The 16,622-nt window shown below is 37.1% G+C and overlaps 1 protein-coding gene across 1 annotated transcript; it reads right to left on the reverse strand.

Annotated features, from left to right (window-relative positions):
- Positions 1-10,599: 10,599 nt before the first annotated feature.
- trhra (thyrotropin-releasing hormone receptor a) lies at positions 10,600-14,738 on the reverse strand. The gene is made up of 2 exons (XM_056475678.1): positions 13,768-14,738; positions 10,600-11,043 (listed from the first exon to the last, which is right to left on the reverse strand). The coding sequence occupies exons 1-2, from the start codon at positions 14,524-14,526 to the stop codon at positions 10,621-10,623; spliced, it is 1,182 nt and encodes a 393-aa protein (XP_056331653.1). The 5' UTR covers positions 14,527-14,738; the 3' UTR covers positions 10,600-10,620.
- Between the last annotated feature and the right edge of the window lie 1,884 nt (positions 14,739-16,622).

Genomic DNA, 16,622 nt, shown 5'->3' on the forward strand with positions numbered 1-16,622 from the left:
GGCAGACAATTATTTAATCCCCAGTGTAAATTGCAGTCCCAGTCACATATAATTGAATGCTTAGTCTGACGAGCTAAATAATATGAAGAGCTGACATTTCTTGTTTTGCCACAATCCTCTGGTTACTTTGTTTGTTATTCTGTGGAGTTTTAACGCTCTGATTTTCATCATTTGTCTCATTCATCTGTGTCAACGATCATTCCAGGAAGGGCCGTTTGTTCCTAATGTATGGTTTGTTGAAGGTATCGGAAAACGAGCAGCTAATGCATTTATCCTTGTAAAATCCAGCATGTTGTCCTTGTGTTTGATAGACTGCGGCGGACTGAACTGAGCACTTACAATATACTCTGCAATCTATTCATATTGCAGAACATGTTATACAAAGCAGCATCCTAAAATAGCAGTGGAGAGTACGGTTATCTCCACGGGTCAAGTGTTGACATAAGTGCATGAGGCTGAACTGGGCTGAGGCTGTTTACAGTAATCAGCCCTGTCCCGCTAAGCTCTTTTGCTGACTCTTGTGTCAAGAGGCCTTTGGTTCAGATTAACATTCTCTCGTTCTCATCACATCTGACTCGAGACTAATGCTGGATGTGCTTGTTTGTGTCTTTTTGGCCTCAGGCTTACAAGTTGATGTGTTTGGGTGAGAAAAACCAGCTGGAGCTTGAATCCAATTATGAAATGTGGGAAAACAAAAAGGGCATTTGCAATATATATATTATTTTTTTACGTTTTGGTGAGTCTTTAATGCTTTCCAATGTTACATTTGTTTAATCAAAAATACAATAAATATACTAATAATACAATTCTGCATGTAAATATTAAGACTGCATAACTATTTGGTTGAGTAAGTGATTCAACAATTCAAAAACAAAAATATATATATTTAGAGTGAATTGTTCAGTGATTTATTCTTTGAATTGCTCATAAACAATGTTTTGTTCCTTTTTTTATAAAACAAATCAGTTGAGTAAATTATTTAGCAAATTAAATAAAAATGTTACTTGGTGAAATTCTGGAATGGGATTGGGAATTGGGATTGTTAAAAATTATTTCAGGGAACGATTCTTTGATTATAAGGAGTGGGTCATTTTGTTACTGAATAAATAAACATTTTTGAACAAACTGTTTGAGTGAATAATTATTTAATGGTTTACTCCATAAAATATGGGTCATTTGTGGGAATTCATAAATGAATTGCATTGTTGACAAATGGACGGACGGACAGAACAAACGGTTGGTCCGATGGATGGATGGATGTTTGGTTGGTAGGTTGATTGGTAGGTTGGTTGGTTGGTTGAATGGTTGGTTGGTTGAATGGTTGAATGGTTGGTTGGTTGGTTGGTTGGTTGGATGGTTGATTAGTTGGTTGGATGGATGGTTGGTGGGTTGGATTGATGGATGGTTGGTTGGTTGGTTAGTTCGTTCGTTGGGTGGTTGGTTGGTTGGTTGGTTGGTTGGTTCGATGGTTGGTTCGATGGTTGGTTCGATGGTTGGTGGGTTGGAATGATGGTTGCGTTGGTTGGTTGGTTGGTTGGTTGGTAGGAAAGATGGATGGTTGGTGGGTTGGAATGGTGGATGGATGGATGATTGGTTGGTTGGTTTGATGGATGGTTGTTGGGTGGGTTGGAATGATGGATGGATGGATGGATGGATGGATGGATGGATGGATGGTCGGTCGTTCGGTTGGTCATATGGTCAGATGGTTGGTTGGTTTGATGGATGGATGGATGGTTGATTGATTAGAGAATTGGACGGATGGATGGATGGTTGGATGGTCGGTCGGTTGGTCATATGGTCAGTTGGTTGGTTGGTTTGATGGATAGATGGATGGTTGGTGGGTTGGAATGGTGGATGGATGGATGATTGGTTGGTTGGTTTGGATGGTTGGTGGGTGGGTTGGAATGATGGATGGATGGATGGATGGATGGATGGATGGATGGATGGATGGATGGTCGGTCGGTTGGTCATATGGTCAGTTGGTTGGTTGGTTTGATGGATGGATGTATGGTTGATTGATTGATTGGAGAATTGGATGGATGGATGGGTGGTTGGATGGTCGGTCGGTTAGTCATATGGTCAGTTGGTTGGTTTGATGGATAGATGGATGGTTGATTGATTAATTGATTGGAGAATTGGATGGATGGATGGATGGATGGTTGGTTGGTAGGTTGGATGGATGGTTGGTGGGTTGGAATTATGGATGGATGGATGGATGGATGGTTGGTTGGTTGGGTGGGTGGGTTTATGGTTGGTTGGTTGGTTGGATGGATGGTTGGTAGATTAATTGTGTGTGTATGTATGTATGTATGTATGTATGCATGTGTATGTGTATATATATATATATATATATATATATATATATATATATATATATATATATATATATATATATATATATATATATATATATGCTTAACTGTTTATGCTTAACTGCATTAAGCATAAACAAGACCTTTTTTATTTGTGTCTCAAATATGTGTATGGGGGATATTTAGTAACTAGAAATTGATAAGAACACTTCTCTACACTGGTGGTGGTGTGAAGAACCCCTCCTCGTGATTGTGAAGCGCTTTGGGTGTATGGCCATACACAATAAATGCACTAAATACATTACATTACAAGAAATGCTAAAGAGACAGCAACTTTTGTGTGCAACAACTGAATAGAATAAAATAGAATGTGATTTAGTTTAGCTCAGAATGATACAAATTACATATAACAAAAAAGATTTTAGTTATAAATGCAATCATCATCAATCGTCCTCAAGCACAATCTGTTCTTCGCAATTATATTTCACTTGCAATGGCAATCACTCTAATGTTTGTTGGTGCTCTTTAATTTATTGGCCCTCATAAATGACTTTGTTGATAACCCACTTCTCTATATGGAGTGATGATTTACTGCTATTGGAGAGCAGGAAGGAATGGTGATAAATGGCTGTTCAGGCTCTTCCTCCTAAGCTTGTACATCCATCTTCAGGCTGAGTATGTGCCCAGAGTCACTGCCCAGTCTAAAAGATGAGACTAAAATGAGTTATATCTGACCTTTAAACTCATACAAAAGTGTGACATCTTGGCTGTTTTTGTGTCACTGGTTAATCTGAGAATATAAAGAGATAAATCCAACTGAGGATTGAAAGGAAATGAGCTGAAATCCATTTGATTGGATTTTATGTTTCAGGATTGTTGTCAGCTTCTGCATTTGAATAAAGTGTGAGCTCGATTACATTTACATGATGTTAAACCAAAAGAATGAAACCAGACACACTCTATAGAATTTCTCAAACATCTACTATCTATTTATTTTAAACAACAACTGTACAAAATACAAATACAAAACATGTTTTAATACAGAATTAAAGGCATTTAAACTCTAATAATGAACAAATATCACCACCATGCACTTTTTGTTTGCTTACATCACAACAGCTGTACATTTCATCCTCTTGGAGTTGACTGATTATGAGAGAAAAGAAAAAAACAGAAGTGTTTGAGTTGTGTCAGGTTTGTCATGAAATGTCACGTCACAATTCATATTCATATAGATATTGAACAGCAACCAAATACTGAACATGACAGATCGGAAATGTTTCTTTTAGTAGGCAGATAACAAAACAAAGTATTTACAGCAATAAATAATTGTGAAATTAATTGCCTCTCCATTATTACCACAATGACACGAATCATACAGATTTAAACATCTAAAATTACAAATTTTCTTCATCTCTTTAATTTTGCATCATCTGCAAAATTATCTAAAAATAAAACATAAAAAACAGCCTAAACGGACGCTTTTGTGCACAACATAGGAGTCAAAATCGTGACTTGCTGAAGTTAAAGAGATCAAGAGTTCACCCAAAAATGAACATTCATTCTTTTTCCTTCGGTTTAGTCCTTTATTTATCAGGGGTCAGCACAGTGGATTAAACCATCAACTATTCTGGTGTATGTTTTACACAACGAATGCCCTTTAAGCTGCAACCCATAACTGGGAAACACCCATACACTCTCACATTCACACACACACACACACTCATACACTACGGGCAATTTAGTTCATCCAATTCACCTATAGCGCATGTCTTTGGACTGTGGGGGAAACCGGAGCACCCGGAGGAAACCCACACATACATGGGGAGAACATGCAAACTCCACACAGAAAAGCCCGTTGGTACTCGAACTAGTGACCTTCTTGCTGTGAGGAAACAGTGCTAATGTTAACTGTTAATGGAGACTTTTTCTTCCGGAGAACATTAAGGAGGTTTTTACCTGAAGCTTTGGTACTTGGTGCTTCAGAAAATGAATATCAATGGCAATTGGCACTCGAAGTTGGGAATTTCTCAACTTTTTAAGCGACAACGGAAGCGTCAGCCAATCAGATCGCTTTATGCAAATACTCCAGCTCAGACACTATCGGAATGCAGACTAATTTTATTGGCTGGTGCTGCTATGATGATTGCGTTAGCCCCAAATTCAGACACGCTCTCCATCAAGCGTTGACGCTGAAGCCCCGTGTGACTGAAGCCCCCCGGGCGTTATGAAGCCAATCAATTTGTGCAAGAAACTAAACAGTAGTATTATTCATTATTAGTATTCATTTATTTATTATTAGTATTATTAATTAGGGCTGGGTGTATGACGGTAAATATTATTACGGCAGAATAAATTGTCAACTGTAATTTTTTATTTTTGAATTTTGTGTACATGTAGGTACACTGTAAAAAATGATGGGTTCCACACAATTTTTTCATGTCGTCTCAACACAAATTTCATAGTTAGCTAATTTTTTATTTTATTTTCCACAATTTTAGGTAGATTAAACAAAATTATTTAGTTGGTTGGTTGGTTTAAACATAAAATAATTGGATTAAACATAAAAGAATTAAGAAGAATAGTGTCGATTCAGCTAAATACTAGTTTGAACAAACAGCAAAAATATGCCTCTGTCGACTAACAGCCTCCCCCAGGTCCTAATGCTCAACCGGTAACACAACTGAGTCATTAAACTCAAAATATAGGAAAAAAGGATTGACTTATTGTTTGCCACCAATCATACAGAGCTTAATTCCGTATCTGCTCTAATAATCCCTTTTCTTTACAACATTGATCCCAAACGGCCTCCCGCCTAGTGCCTGCCCCGTGAGAGATTTATTCAGGAGCTGCTGTATTTCACTACTAAAAATTCAAAGAAATGTGTTAGTTCTTTCTAGGAATGAAGCATCAGCTGGGGGTCATAAAATCATGTCTGATTTTAATTTATTGTGAGAAGCTAACACTTATAGGGAATAAAAATGTCAAACCTGACTCTGTAAATTAATAATTGTCTGAAACACAAAGGCAGAAAAGATGTAAGCATCGGCTCAGCTAAAAGGAGCTTGAAAATATCTGCAAAAAATCCAATATTCTGCATCCCTACAACACTTTTTTGTTGTTGTTTATTTATGGTTGTGAATTGCATTATGGGGCCTTGATCTCTGCTCTGTTGACTTTTAATGATGAAAATTACAGTTTAATAAAGTGACTTTTGTTGATATTTTAGTAATAAGGAGAAATAATATAGAGAGAAATAAGTCTGTAAAATAACAGAAGATGTACTGACAGTTTATTACAAGGTTCTTGTACAGTATATACAACACCAATCCAGACAGTATATCACTTTATTAACAATGTCAATAAAAGTCACTTTTTTTTAACTTATCAAGGTTAAAAGTTTTCAGAAGAAAGATCAAGGTCTCATAATTCATTAACCTTTTTTATTTCTGGAATAACTACTTCAAGCGTTCACACTTAGCTGATGATTTATCATAAACTTGTTTGGCATGCTGTCCGGGGAGAGAGCCCTGAGCTCAAGGGATCCTCGAGCCCAGGGCTCCCTCCCATTCGCAGAGCAAGAGGGGAGATTGAGCTCAGGTAGATTTTAAAAACTCACCGGCTGAAGTAAACTACTTTGAGAAGGAAGAAAGCTAGACAAAGTGCCTGCTTTGCTTAGTCTGTAACATATGGTTCATATTGAGAGGAAAACGGAGAACCTGGGGGAAACCCACACAGACACGAGAAGAACATACAAACGTCGCACAGAAACACCCACCAGCCCGGTGAGGACCAGAGCTGGCAATGTTCTTGCTGTGGGGCCAATAGTACTAACCACTGGCCCACGGTGCCACCCAATATGAGACAAAAAGGAGGAGAAGGGGAGGAAGGGGGGGTTTTCCAGACGAAGATAAATGTGGAATGAAGACTGTGGTTATTTATAGTAACTCAGGAATCATATGATTGGAGGATCATGATTAGCTAATCCGGGACCGGCTGTGGTAAATCATAAGCACGTGATCCTCTCGAAATTATATTATAAATAAACCACTTAAATTACTATACTGTGAAATGTATTATTACCACAAAAAACTAAATTCTTTATACCGTAAAACAGAAATATGGTCAAAGTACCCACCCCTTTCATTAGCTTTAATCCACAATCTCAACCAAAGGTCATGAAGGCAATTAAGGACAGATGTTCAGTTTCTTGAACAGACTGATTGATTCGCTTCATTAGTCCTCAGTGTATCATCAGGAGTCACAGGTATTAGTTTGGGGTTGCCTGAATGTTTGTTTTTTGTCTCTCAAAGTGACGTCCTTTTCATTTCTGAAGTATTTAAGCTAATTTATTAGAACCTTTTTTGTTAATTTTCTGGAATAACTATCTACTTAGATCACTATACTGTGAAATATATTATTGCTGCAAAATAAAAAACACTCGTATCACAAAATAGAAATTTGGTCAAACTGCCCACCCCTTTCTCTACCTATAATCCAGTCTCAACCAAAGATCATGAATGCAATTACGACACTCTTGAACACAAGTTTCCTGTCACATCAGGACAGATGTAGTTTCTTGAACAAACCGATTGATTCGCTTCATTAGAGCTCAATATATCATCAGGTGCCACAGGTATTCATTTGGTGTTGCCTGTATGTTTATTTTTTGACTGTGAAAGTGACGTCCTTTTCATTTTTGAAGTAGTTAAGCCTAGTTATTAGGCTTATAACATTTTTTGTAAATTTTCTGAAATAACTACCTACTTAAATCACTATTCTGTGAAATATATTATTACCTTTAATCTACAGTGTCAACCAATGGTCATGAGTGCAATTACAACACTCTTGAACACAAATTTCCTCTCACATAAGGACAGATGTTCAGTTGATTTGCTTCATTAGTCCTCAGTGTATCATCAGGTGCCACAGGTATTAGTTTGGTGTTGCCTGAAAGTTTGTTTGACTCTGAAAGTGACGTCCTTTTCATTTCTGAAGTATTTAAGCTTGTTTATTATAACCTTTTTTTTTGTTGTTGTTGTTAATTTCCTGGAATAACTACCTACTTAAATCACTATACTGTGAAATATATTATTACCTTTAATCTACAGTGTCAACCAATGGTCATGAGTGCAATTACAACACTCTTGAACACAAACTTCCTCTCACATAAGGACAGATGTTCAGTTGATTCGCTTCATTACTCCTCAGTGTATCATCACGAGTCACAGGTATTAATTTGGTGTTGCCTGTAAGTTTGTTTTTTGACACTCAAAGTGACGTCCTTTTCATTTCTGAAGTATTTAAGCTACTTTATTATAACCTTTTTTTTTTTTTCTAGAATAACCTACTTTAATCACTATAATTTGACATATATTATTGCCGCAAAATAAAATCACTCATACTGTGAAATCAGTCCTCAATGTATCACCAGCAGCCATTTGGGGTTGCCTGTATGTTTGTTTTTTTGACTGTAAAAGTAATGTCCTTTTCATTTCTGAAGTATTTCAGCCTATTTATTTTAACCTTTTTTTTTTGTTAATTTACTGTAATAACTACCTACTTAAATCACTATACTGTGAAATATATTATTACCGCAAAATAAAATCACTCATACCATAAAATTAGTCCTCAATGTATCACCAGGAGCCATCTTGTGTTGCTTGTATGTTTGTTTTTGACTCTCAGAGTGCCAGTAGCCAATGATTTGCATTAAAATTAATTAAATATTTCAGCGAAATCTTCTTTTAATGCAGAAGTAAAACAAAAAAGTCAAATACATTTGGAATGGCCTGAGGGTGAACAAATAACCAACAAATGTTCATTTTTGGGTTAACTTTCCCTTTAAGGGTTTGAATGAGCAAATCAGTATTTTGTGCCTCATGAAGCTGTACATTTATACTCTCTTCTAAAAGTAAGTGTCACACTTTTTACCCTTAAAAATGACAGAACTGAAAGCTGAAGCAATCATCCGTCCGTTTCTCCGGAGCACAGTGTGAGTGACAGCTGTTCCTGGAACAAGTTTTCCAGAGTGATGATTTGGCAGTGATGCGTGCAGCTGTTGCCACAGTGACCGCTGGCCTGAGCTTTGAGTCTTCTGGCTGGAAGTAGCCAAGAACTCAGGCTGAGCTCACTCACTCAATCAATCACCCCCCAGATCAATACCATCACCAGTCACAGTCAATCAGCCATTCAACTGTCCATCTGTGCTAAGCCATCAGTGCTTTACCCCATCAGCACTGCACTGAACCAGATCTATTTTAGTCACAAGATCAAATGTTTGGAATGATTAAAATATCTTTTTTTTAATAATAATCGTATTTTCTACTCACCAAGGCTGGATTTGTTAGATAAAAATTTCAGTAAAAACTATTTACAGTTTAATATATTTTAAATATTTAATGTTTTATTTTATTATATTTTCAAATATAATTTATTTCTTTGATGCAAAGCTAAATGTTTAGCGAAACCTAATCCAGTCATTAGTTTCACATCATCTTTCTCTAATACTTTTTAGTGCCACATGGTCCCTAAAATCCTATATACAGTTGAAGTCAGAATTTTTAGCCCCCTTGTTAATTTTTTTCCCAATTTCTGTTCAACGGAGAGATTTTTTTTCAACACATTTCTAAACCTAATAGTTTTCATACTAATAAAATACTCATTTCTAATAACTGATTAATTTTATTTTTGCCATGATGACCGTAAATAATATTTTGTATATATAATTTAGATAAAAAAGTGAGTTTAGTGATAAAATAAATAAAAAAAAACGTTTTTGTTTTGTTTTTTTACCCAATCAACAGATATTTTTACTATTCATTTCCTGGAGTAATACTGATGAAAAAAACGTTGCCATCATAGAAACTAGGGATGCTCCAATCAGGATTTTTGCAACCGATACAGAGTACCGATTCCTTGTCATGGTGATCGCCGATACACAGTAGCAGTTCTGATGCTTCAAGCTATATAACTCATAAAGCACATTTTCAGTCCAAGTATAATACTTACAGTTGAAGTCAGAATTATTAGCCCCCCCCCCTTTGAATTTTTTTTCTTTTTTAATTATTTCCCAAATGATGTTTAACAGAGCAAGGAAATTTTCACAGTATGTCTGATAATATTTTTTTTCTTCTAGAGAATTTGTTTTATTTCGGCTGGAATAAAAGCAGTTTTTAATTGTTTTAAACCATTTTAAGGTCAAAATTATTAGCCCATTAAAGCAATTTTTTTTCGATAGTCTACAGAACAAACCATAATTATACAATAACTTGCCTAATTACCCTAACCTGCCTAGTTAACCTAATTAACCCAGTTAAGCCTTTAAATGTCACTTTAAGCTGTATAGAAGTGTCTTGAAAAATATCTAGTCAAATATTATTTACTGTCATCATGACAAAGATAAAATAAATCAGTTATTAGAAATGAGTTATTAAAACTATTTTTAGAAATGTGCTGATAAAATCTTCTCTCCGTTAAACAGAAATTGGGGAAAAAATTAACAGGGGGGGCTAATAATTTAGGGGGCTAATAATTCTGACTTCAGCTGTAAGTGGAGAGCTCTCCTTACCTCAGAGAATAAATTGGAGATGTTGCATATAATTCCCTAAACATGTCACTCATAACCATTTAGTGTGGACTTGTCATGGTCAGAAGCAACTTTACAGAACAAATTAATCAAACAAATTTAAAAAATTGGCAAGAAAAATCACTAATAAAGCAATTTGGAATTATTGCAAATTTAACATGTCTCAATGAAGTTTGGAGCACAAGGAATTAAAATGCACTTATAAAATTATTACTTCTTTACTAAAAGGAGGTCCATAAACTACTGCTTATTACAATAAGTTATATTATTGAATATTCAAGTAAAACATTTTTTTTTAATTTCCCTAATATTTACAGCCAGGATTTAATGAACTTGCAATATTGTTGAAAACAGAGAACATTCAGTTTTGAAATGTAAAAAGATTTTAGATCTTATGTTTCCTCTGCTTGTAATCTCGTAACCAAACAATTGTGATTGGTTCATGAGATCGGCCAGATTAGCGAGTACCGATCGAGTTATGAAATGTGATTATCGACTGATACCAATCTCTGCCCGATCCATCAGAGCATCCCTACTCCAAACCATTTTGTTTTAATCATTACTCCAAGCTTCTGACCAGTACCGTAAATCTACTTTCATAGGCTACAACTAAATCAGCTTAGCTTTAAATTTGCGACCAAAAATATGTGATTGTCAAGATGCTATTTCACTCAGCGGCACAGCGAAACACTACAAGTGAAGCAACCTCATCTAACCGTGTTAAGCAGTGGCCAGTGTGCCTTTAGCAGACTCTTTAAAGCACAGCCTCTTCCGCTCTGGCAGCAGCTCTTCTGCGGCCCCCCGGATGTCGTCCAGCTCAGTGGTGTAGTGGTCTGGACTCTCTCCATTGGATGTCTCCTTGATGACGCTGTATGTGAGCGCCACACTGTATGCTGGGGGCTTTTCTGAGCGCTGAGGCCTGCAGTGGCACAGTTTGTGGAAGGCAGCGCGAAACTTTTGTGACATGGCATTGTAGATGATGGGGTTGATGGCGCTGTTCATATAGATGCAGAGACGGCAAAACAAAAGGAAACAAGTGTCCAGATAAGCTTCCTTGAGGAAGGAGTTGACCACCACTAATGTGCGGTATGGCATCCAGAGTAGAGCGAAGAGGATCACCACCACTGCCAGCATCTTCGTCACCTACAGGATGGCACACGTTTTGAGATAAGTATACTGTAAAACTCAAAAAGTTAAGATAACTCAAGCCATTTGAGGACACAGATTTCAACAAAACATTTAAGTTCAAAAATAGATTAAGTTCACAGCACTCATTAGGATTAGTTTGAGTAAATGAAACAATTTGAGCACAGTAAAACCCAATAAATTAAGAGAACTCAAACCAACTGAGTACTGTAAAACCCAATAAGTTAAGGCAACTCAAACCATTTGAGGAACGTGATTGCAACAAACCATTTGAGTTAAAAAAAAATAATCTATATGAGTAATGTGAACTTACTACATTGTTGACGTACAAGTTGACGTAATGAGGTATTTAATTAACTCAATACCTTCAACACTGAGTTCAAAACTCCTTTTAAATAAGTAGAATTAACTTTCAGTAAATTCTGAGGTAACTACACTCATTTCATTTGATAAAGTTGACTGAAGGGTTTTACAGTGTATGTAACTTATATTAACAATTCATAAATATAAATGAAAAGTTGATTTAAGGACATATTTTTTTATCATTTAATTATCATCAAATAAATAATAATTATATAATCCAGACATAATCCATATTACCAGGTTTTTGCATATTTTATGTCAGTTTAATGTAATGTATGTTAAAATTACTTGCTAATTTGGCCATTGTGCTGTATAAAAAAGGACAAAGGATAGGCCTAAATAAATAATATGTTTACTATTACATTCATTCATTTTTCTTCGGCTTAGTCCCTTATTTATCAGGGGTAGGCACAGCGGAATGAACCACCAACTATTCCAGCATATGTTTTATCCAGCTGATGCCCTTACATCCACAACCTAGTACTGGGAAAGTTTACTGTTACATAATATACTAAAATATTCTTAGTGTACTTTATGGTAGGCCCGAGAAATGATATATCGAACTGCGATAAAATTTGTCATTAACAATGATAAGCTCTGGACTTTTTTACTTTATATTCATCTAAGAGCCAACCACACAGCAGATGTACAACAATGGAAATCTAAAAGTGTGTTGATAGTAGAGATGTGCCGAATTTTTTGGCCACCGAAAATTTATCGGCTGATAATATGTTTCGCCATTTAATGGCGCCTCTATAATTTTTGTGGCTTCAGTTATTGTTGGGGTCAGGGGCGTGGCATCCCGGGGGGGACGGGGGTTATGTCCCCCTCACTTTAGGAGAACAGACCATTTAGAAACAGGTGATTAATAACTATATGAACGTAACTTTTGGATCCCCAACCACCACCACCACTTTTTAAATGCCTGCCAAGCCCCTGGTTGGGGTACTCTTATAAATCTGGAAGCATTACCAACTTATATCGAAATATATATCATTATCGTTTAATATGGAAAATAATTATCAAATTTGCATTTTTGCCATATCACCCAACCCTACTTTATGGTAGTGTTTCAGTGAAATATAGATAGGTCTATAGCCTCCATTTTGTTTGTATTCTGAACCATTAATTCCTAATCTTACGTATTCACATTGTTATCCTTTTTAATGAACATGTTAAAACGGATAACCGGATACCTGTTTCTAATTAGAGAGGTTATAACAAGCTCATTTTAATTTCTCACTTAATCTTGGACTTTGGAAACCGTATAATTATGATCATCACGGTGCAGCTGCTGTATGCTAGGCTAGATTGTTGTCAAAAGTGTTAACACACCATAACATGTCACGGCTCATTTACTGAACACACAGGTTTAGAGCCAGGGAAAAATTCATAGCTTTAAGACCTTTTTTAACAAAGGTCATGAAAGGTGTGTTTTCTCAGCATGGTCAAAGAGCCCTGGAGCAACACAACAACAGCACAAGTGCAGTCTCTGTGAGTTTATCAGAGAGTCTCTGCCTTCACTAAGCATTTGGACCATTACCTGCTTCAGGCTATGTGAGCCATCACAACATCACAACTCATCTCATTTATCAACGTCTGTGTTCTGGTTCTGGATCACAAAATGTTTCCTGCACCACGAGACCAAAAGCAGTACGATTCCCGAACGGATAACATTTATTATGAGCCGACTCTTCAACATTAACCAAATACATTCAACTTATTTGAATTATTGGTTCGAGAATTAAAATGAGTCGATTCTTTAAAAACTCACATCACGACCCAAACGAATCGAATGAGATTTCTAGCAAATCAAACATATAGCGATCAGAATCTTGAATAAATTATAACACGAGACGATTCTATTTAACTCAATCGATTGACCGCGAGAGCCAGCGAGACTTAAAACGGTGTAATTTGTAGAAAGATCGTTAATATTGTGGAACTAGAGTAGGTTATTAATTGCATTTTTGTACTTTAGTTCACTTCTGAATGCATTTGTGGCATCTCTAAACATATGTAAAAAGTCCGTGTGGGTAACATTTTTGCAAGTCGTATATTGAATGATTTTTCTACATTCATTCATTTTCTTTTAGGCCTAGTCCCTTTATTAATCAGAGGTCGCCACAGCGAAATGAACCACCAACTTTTCCAGCATGCCCTTCCAGCTGCAACCCGTCACTGGGAAACACCCATACAGCTTTAGAGTAATCTATCCCTGGATCAACCTCTAAAGATTCACGAATTGGTGAATGCTGTTCTGAACTCCTCGCGCGCGCGCGCAATTACGCACACAGTTAAACTCACTTTTGAGCAACAAAAAAAAAAAAAAAAAAAAAAATGAAGCCAGCACTTTACCTGTCTCCGAGAAGCCACAGTCGTGGTGTTGGATGAACTCATGGAGTTCCCGTGCATAGACGACGACTTCTTCCAATTTCTTCGACTTTCCTTGGGATCCGACGGGAGTGGGTTGAGGAACAGAATTCTTGCGATCAATCCGTATAAAACAGTGGCTAACAAGAGCGGGATAACGTAGAAAACCGCGTAATCTGTAAAATAAATAGGCAAATACAGTTCTCTTGACACTCTGTAGCCGCACGTCACAAGAACAGCGTTGTCATAAACTTTCTCCCTCGTGTCCAGCAGATAAAACCACATAACGCAATAGAGGGACGTCAAAACCCAGACGAGCACAATGATTTTCTTGGCTCTGGAGAGGGTGCACATGAACTGCGCTTTTATCGGGTGACAAATGGCGATGTAGCGTTCGATGGTGAAGGCTGTGATGGAGCAGGAGGACGCGTTGATGCCCAGATACTGGAAATAAGTGATGGAGAGGCACCCGGCGTATCCGTACACCCACTGACCGCCGAAAAGGATCTCAGTGATGTTGGGCAGCCCGGCTGCAGTTAAAACCATGAGATCGGCAACTGCCAGGCTCACCAAGTAGCAGTTAGTCGGGGTACGCATGTGTTTGGTTGTCAAGACCACAAGAATGACCATAACATTCCCAACAATTCCAACTCCACAAATAAGGATCACTAATAAGATGCTCACCACCTTGTATTCGACACTGTTATCAGTCCAAGTTCCGTTGCTGAAAGTGCCGTTCTCCATGCTCCGCTTCTGTGTAATTCTGAGCACAAAAATCACTTTTCAGGACGCGCGCAAAAAGGTCATGTTTCAGTATTCCAACGCAGGAAAAATCCGTAAAGTTCAAATATAAGTTCTTTTGTAACTGAGCACCATTCGCCCGCAGGTTTCAGATCTCAGAAAATTAAAGCGTTTGGTGCAAAGCCAAAAATGTGTCCGTGGTAATTTGTGTGATCACCAGAAATCCTCGGTCCGGTGCACATAACTGCGGAGAGCTGACAGAGGTGTTGCACCGCCCAGGGCTGAACAGGCTGATATGGTCGCTCGAAAACCCCTGTAACCCTAATACGCGCCCGAGAGCGTCTGAAAGGGTAGACTGTGCTGTGCGTAATGCGGCAGCGTGCGCGAGAGAGGGAAAGCTTAATTACAGGTTTCTCCGCTAAACTGCCAAAAAAATCCCCTAAATATAGGACCATGTCACTTTCTAATTACAGTGTTCCTCCGCAACATGGTGTTTGTTTAAATATCAGTTTGCTTTGATTATGTCAGAACTGATAGTGCTTGTTTTTCGGAGGTTGTGATAAGGTTAGAGATTGATCGAGCTCAGGAAGGCTGGTGCAGTTTGATTTCACCTTTAGAATGATGGAGGCTTAAACACTGTTCTCTGGTATAGATCAGCAGTTTACACCCAGGAGAGCCATCATTGACATTTCACTGAGTCAGCTGAGGATGCACAGGTCTTATAGAGTCTGATAGTCTGCTGTGCACACTAACATTCAAAAGTGTTAGAGTGTGTGTGTGTGTGTGTGTGTGTGTGTGTGTGTGTGTGTGTGTGTGTGTGTGTGTGTGTGTGTGTGTGCGCGTGTGTGTGTGTGCGTGTGTAAATATTACCTTAATATAACAAAACTGTTGTTTGGGGAAATTTGTAAGGTAATTCATCCCAAAGATTGATTTGCAGCAGTCATTACTTCAGTTCTGTCACATAATATTTCAGGAATCATTCTAAATGCTGATTTGCTTCTCAAGAAACATTAATCTTGTGCCTTGAGCTATGTGTTGTTACTTGGTGTAGAATCAGCTTTCAAATGTTGCATGGGATCAGTGTAAATTACAAAAGGCTGATCATCACATTATGAACATTATTTTTTCATGAACAGTTCTCACATATTCCAATAAATAAATAAACAAACAAATAATAAATTAATTATTAATTAAAACCATTTCAGCAAAACTGCAGTAAAATATACTTGAACTGATAAAGATCTAGGCCAGGGGCTCCCAAAATTTTCAGCCCACGACCCTCAAAATAACAACGGCAGTGATTCGTGATCCCCAATATCCACTGAGGTGGTTATAAATATAAAAAGCTTGCAAACACAAAATGGCTAACACACACCAATATCCCCGTTTATTGTTTAATTTTGGAGAACACCACTCGGAGATCATCCTCCATGTTCAGTCGTGGCCTTTATTTAATTTTTTTGTATGCCAGTGCTGTAAAGTTGTCAGAAAGTGTACCCTGGTGCCATGAAATCAATCTGCTGCATCTGACCCTATTGCTGTGACTTTAATCTAAAGAAATGAGATCCCAGGGGTCGCAATCCAATGGGAAATTGGAAACGTGTGTTGTTTTATAACTATTAAATACTATTAACATCTTATGTAACATATGGATAAAATATGCTCAGTCTAATAGTTTGATAAAATGAATTTGATTTTTGGAAATCGACCCCCGCTCATTATGCCACGACCCCCACTTTGGGAACCATTGATCTAGGCCACCAATTCAAATCAATTTACATCCAATAAAAGTATCAGCCACATGTGATTGTAAACAAAACTACTGTAATTTTAAAAAAAGGCATATCAACAAAAAAATCTAAGTTAACTGGATTTTTAAATGGCTCAAAATGACCCAGAACATAATATATCTCAAATAAAATAAAACATAAAATAAAATAAATCTTAAGCCTATTTATTTCCTATTAGCTTTCAAGGTAACACTTCTTTCATGTAGTTTAACTCGATGTAGCTTAAAACTAAAAGTACAATAAAAACAACCAAATCCAAGATCTTTAAAATAAACAGCAATTATTCATTCATTCATTTTCCTTCAACTT

This window comes from Danio aesculapii, chromosome 16 (genome assembly GCF_903798145.1).
Source record: "Danio aesculapii chromosome 16, fDanAes4.1, whole genome shotgun sequence".
Taxonomy (NCBI): Eukaryota; Metazoa; Chordata; class Actinopteri; order Cypriniformes; family Danionidae; genus Danio; species Danio aesculapii.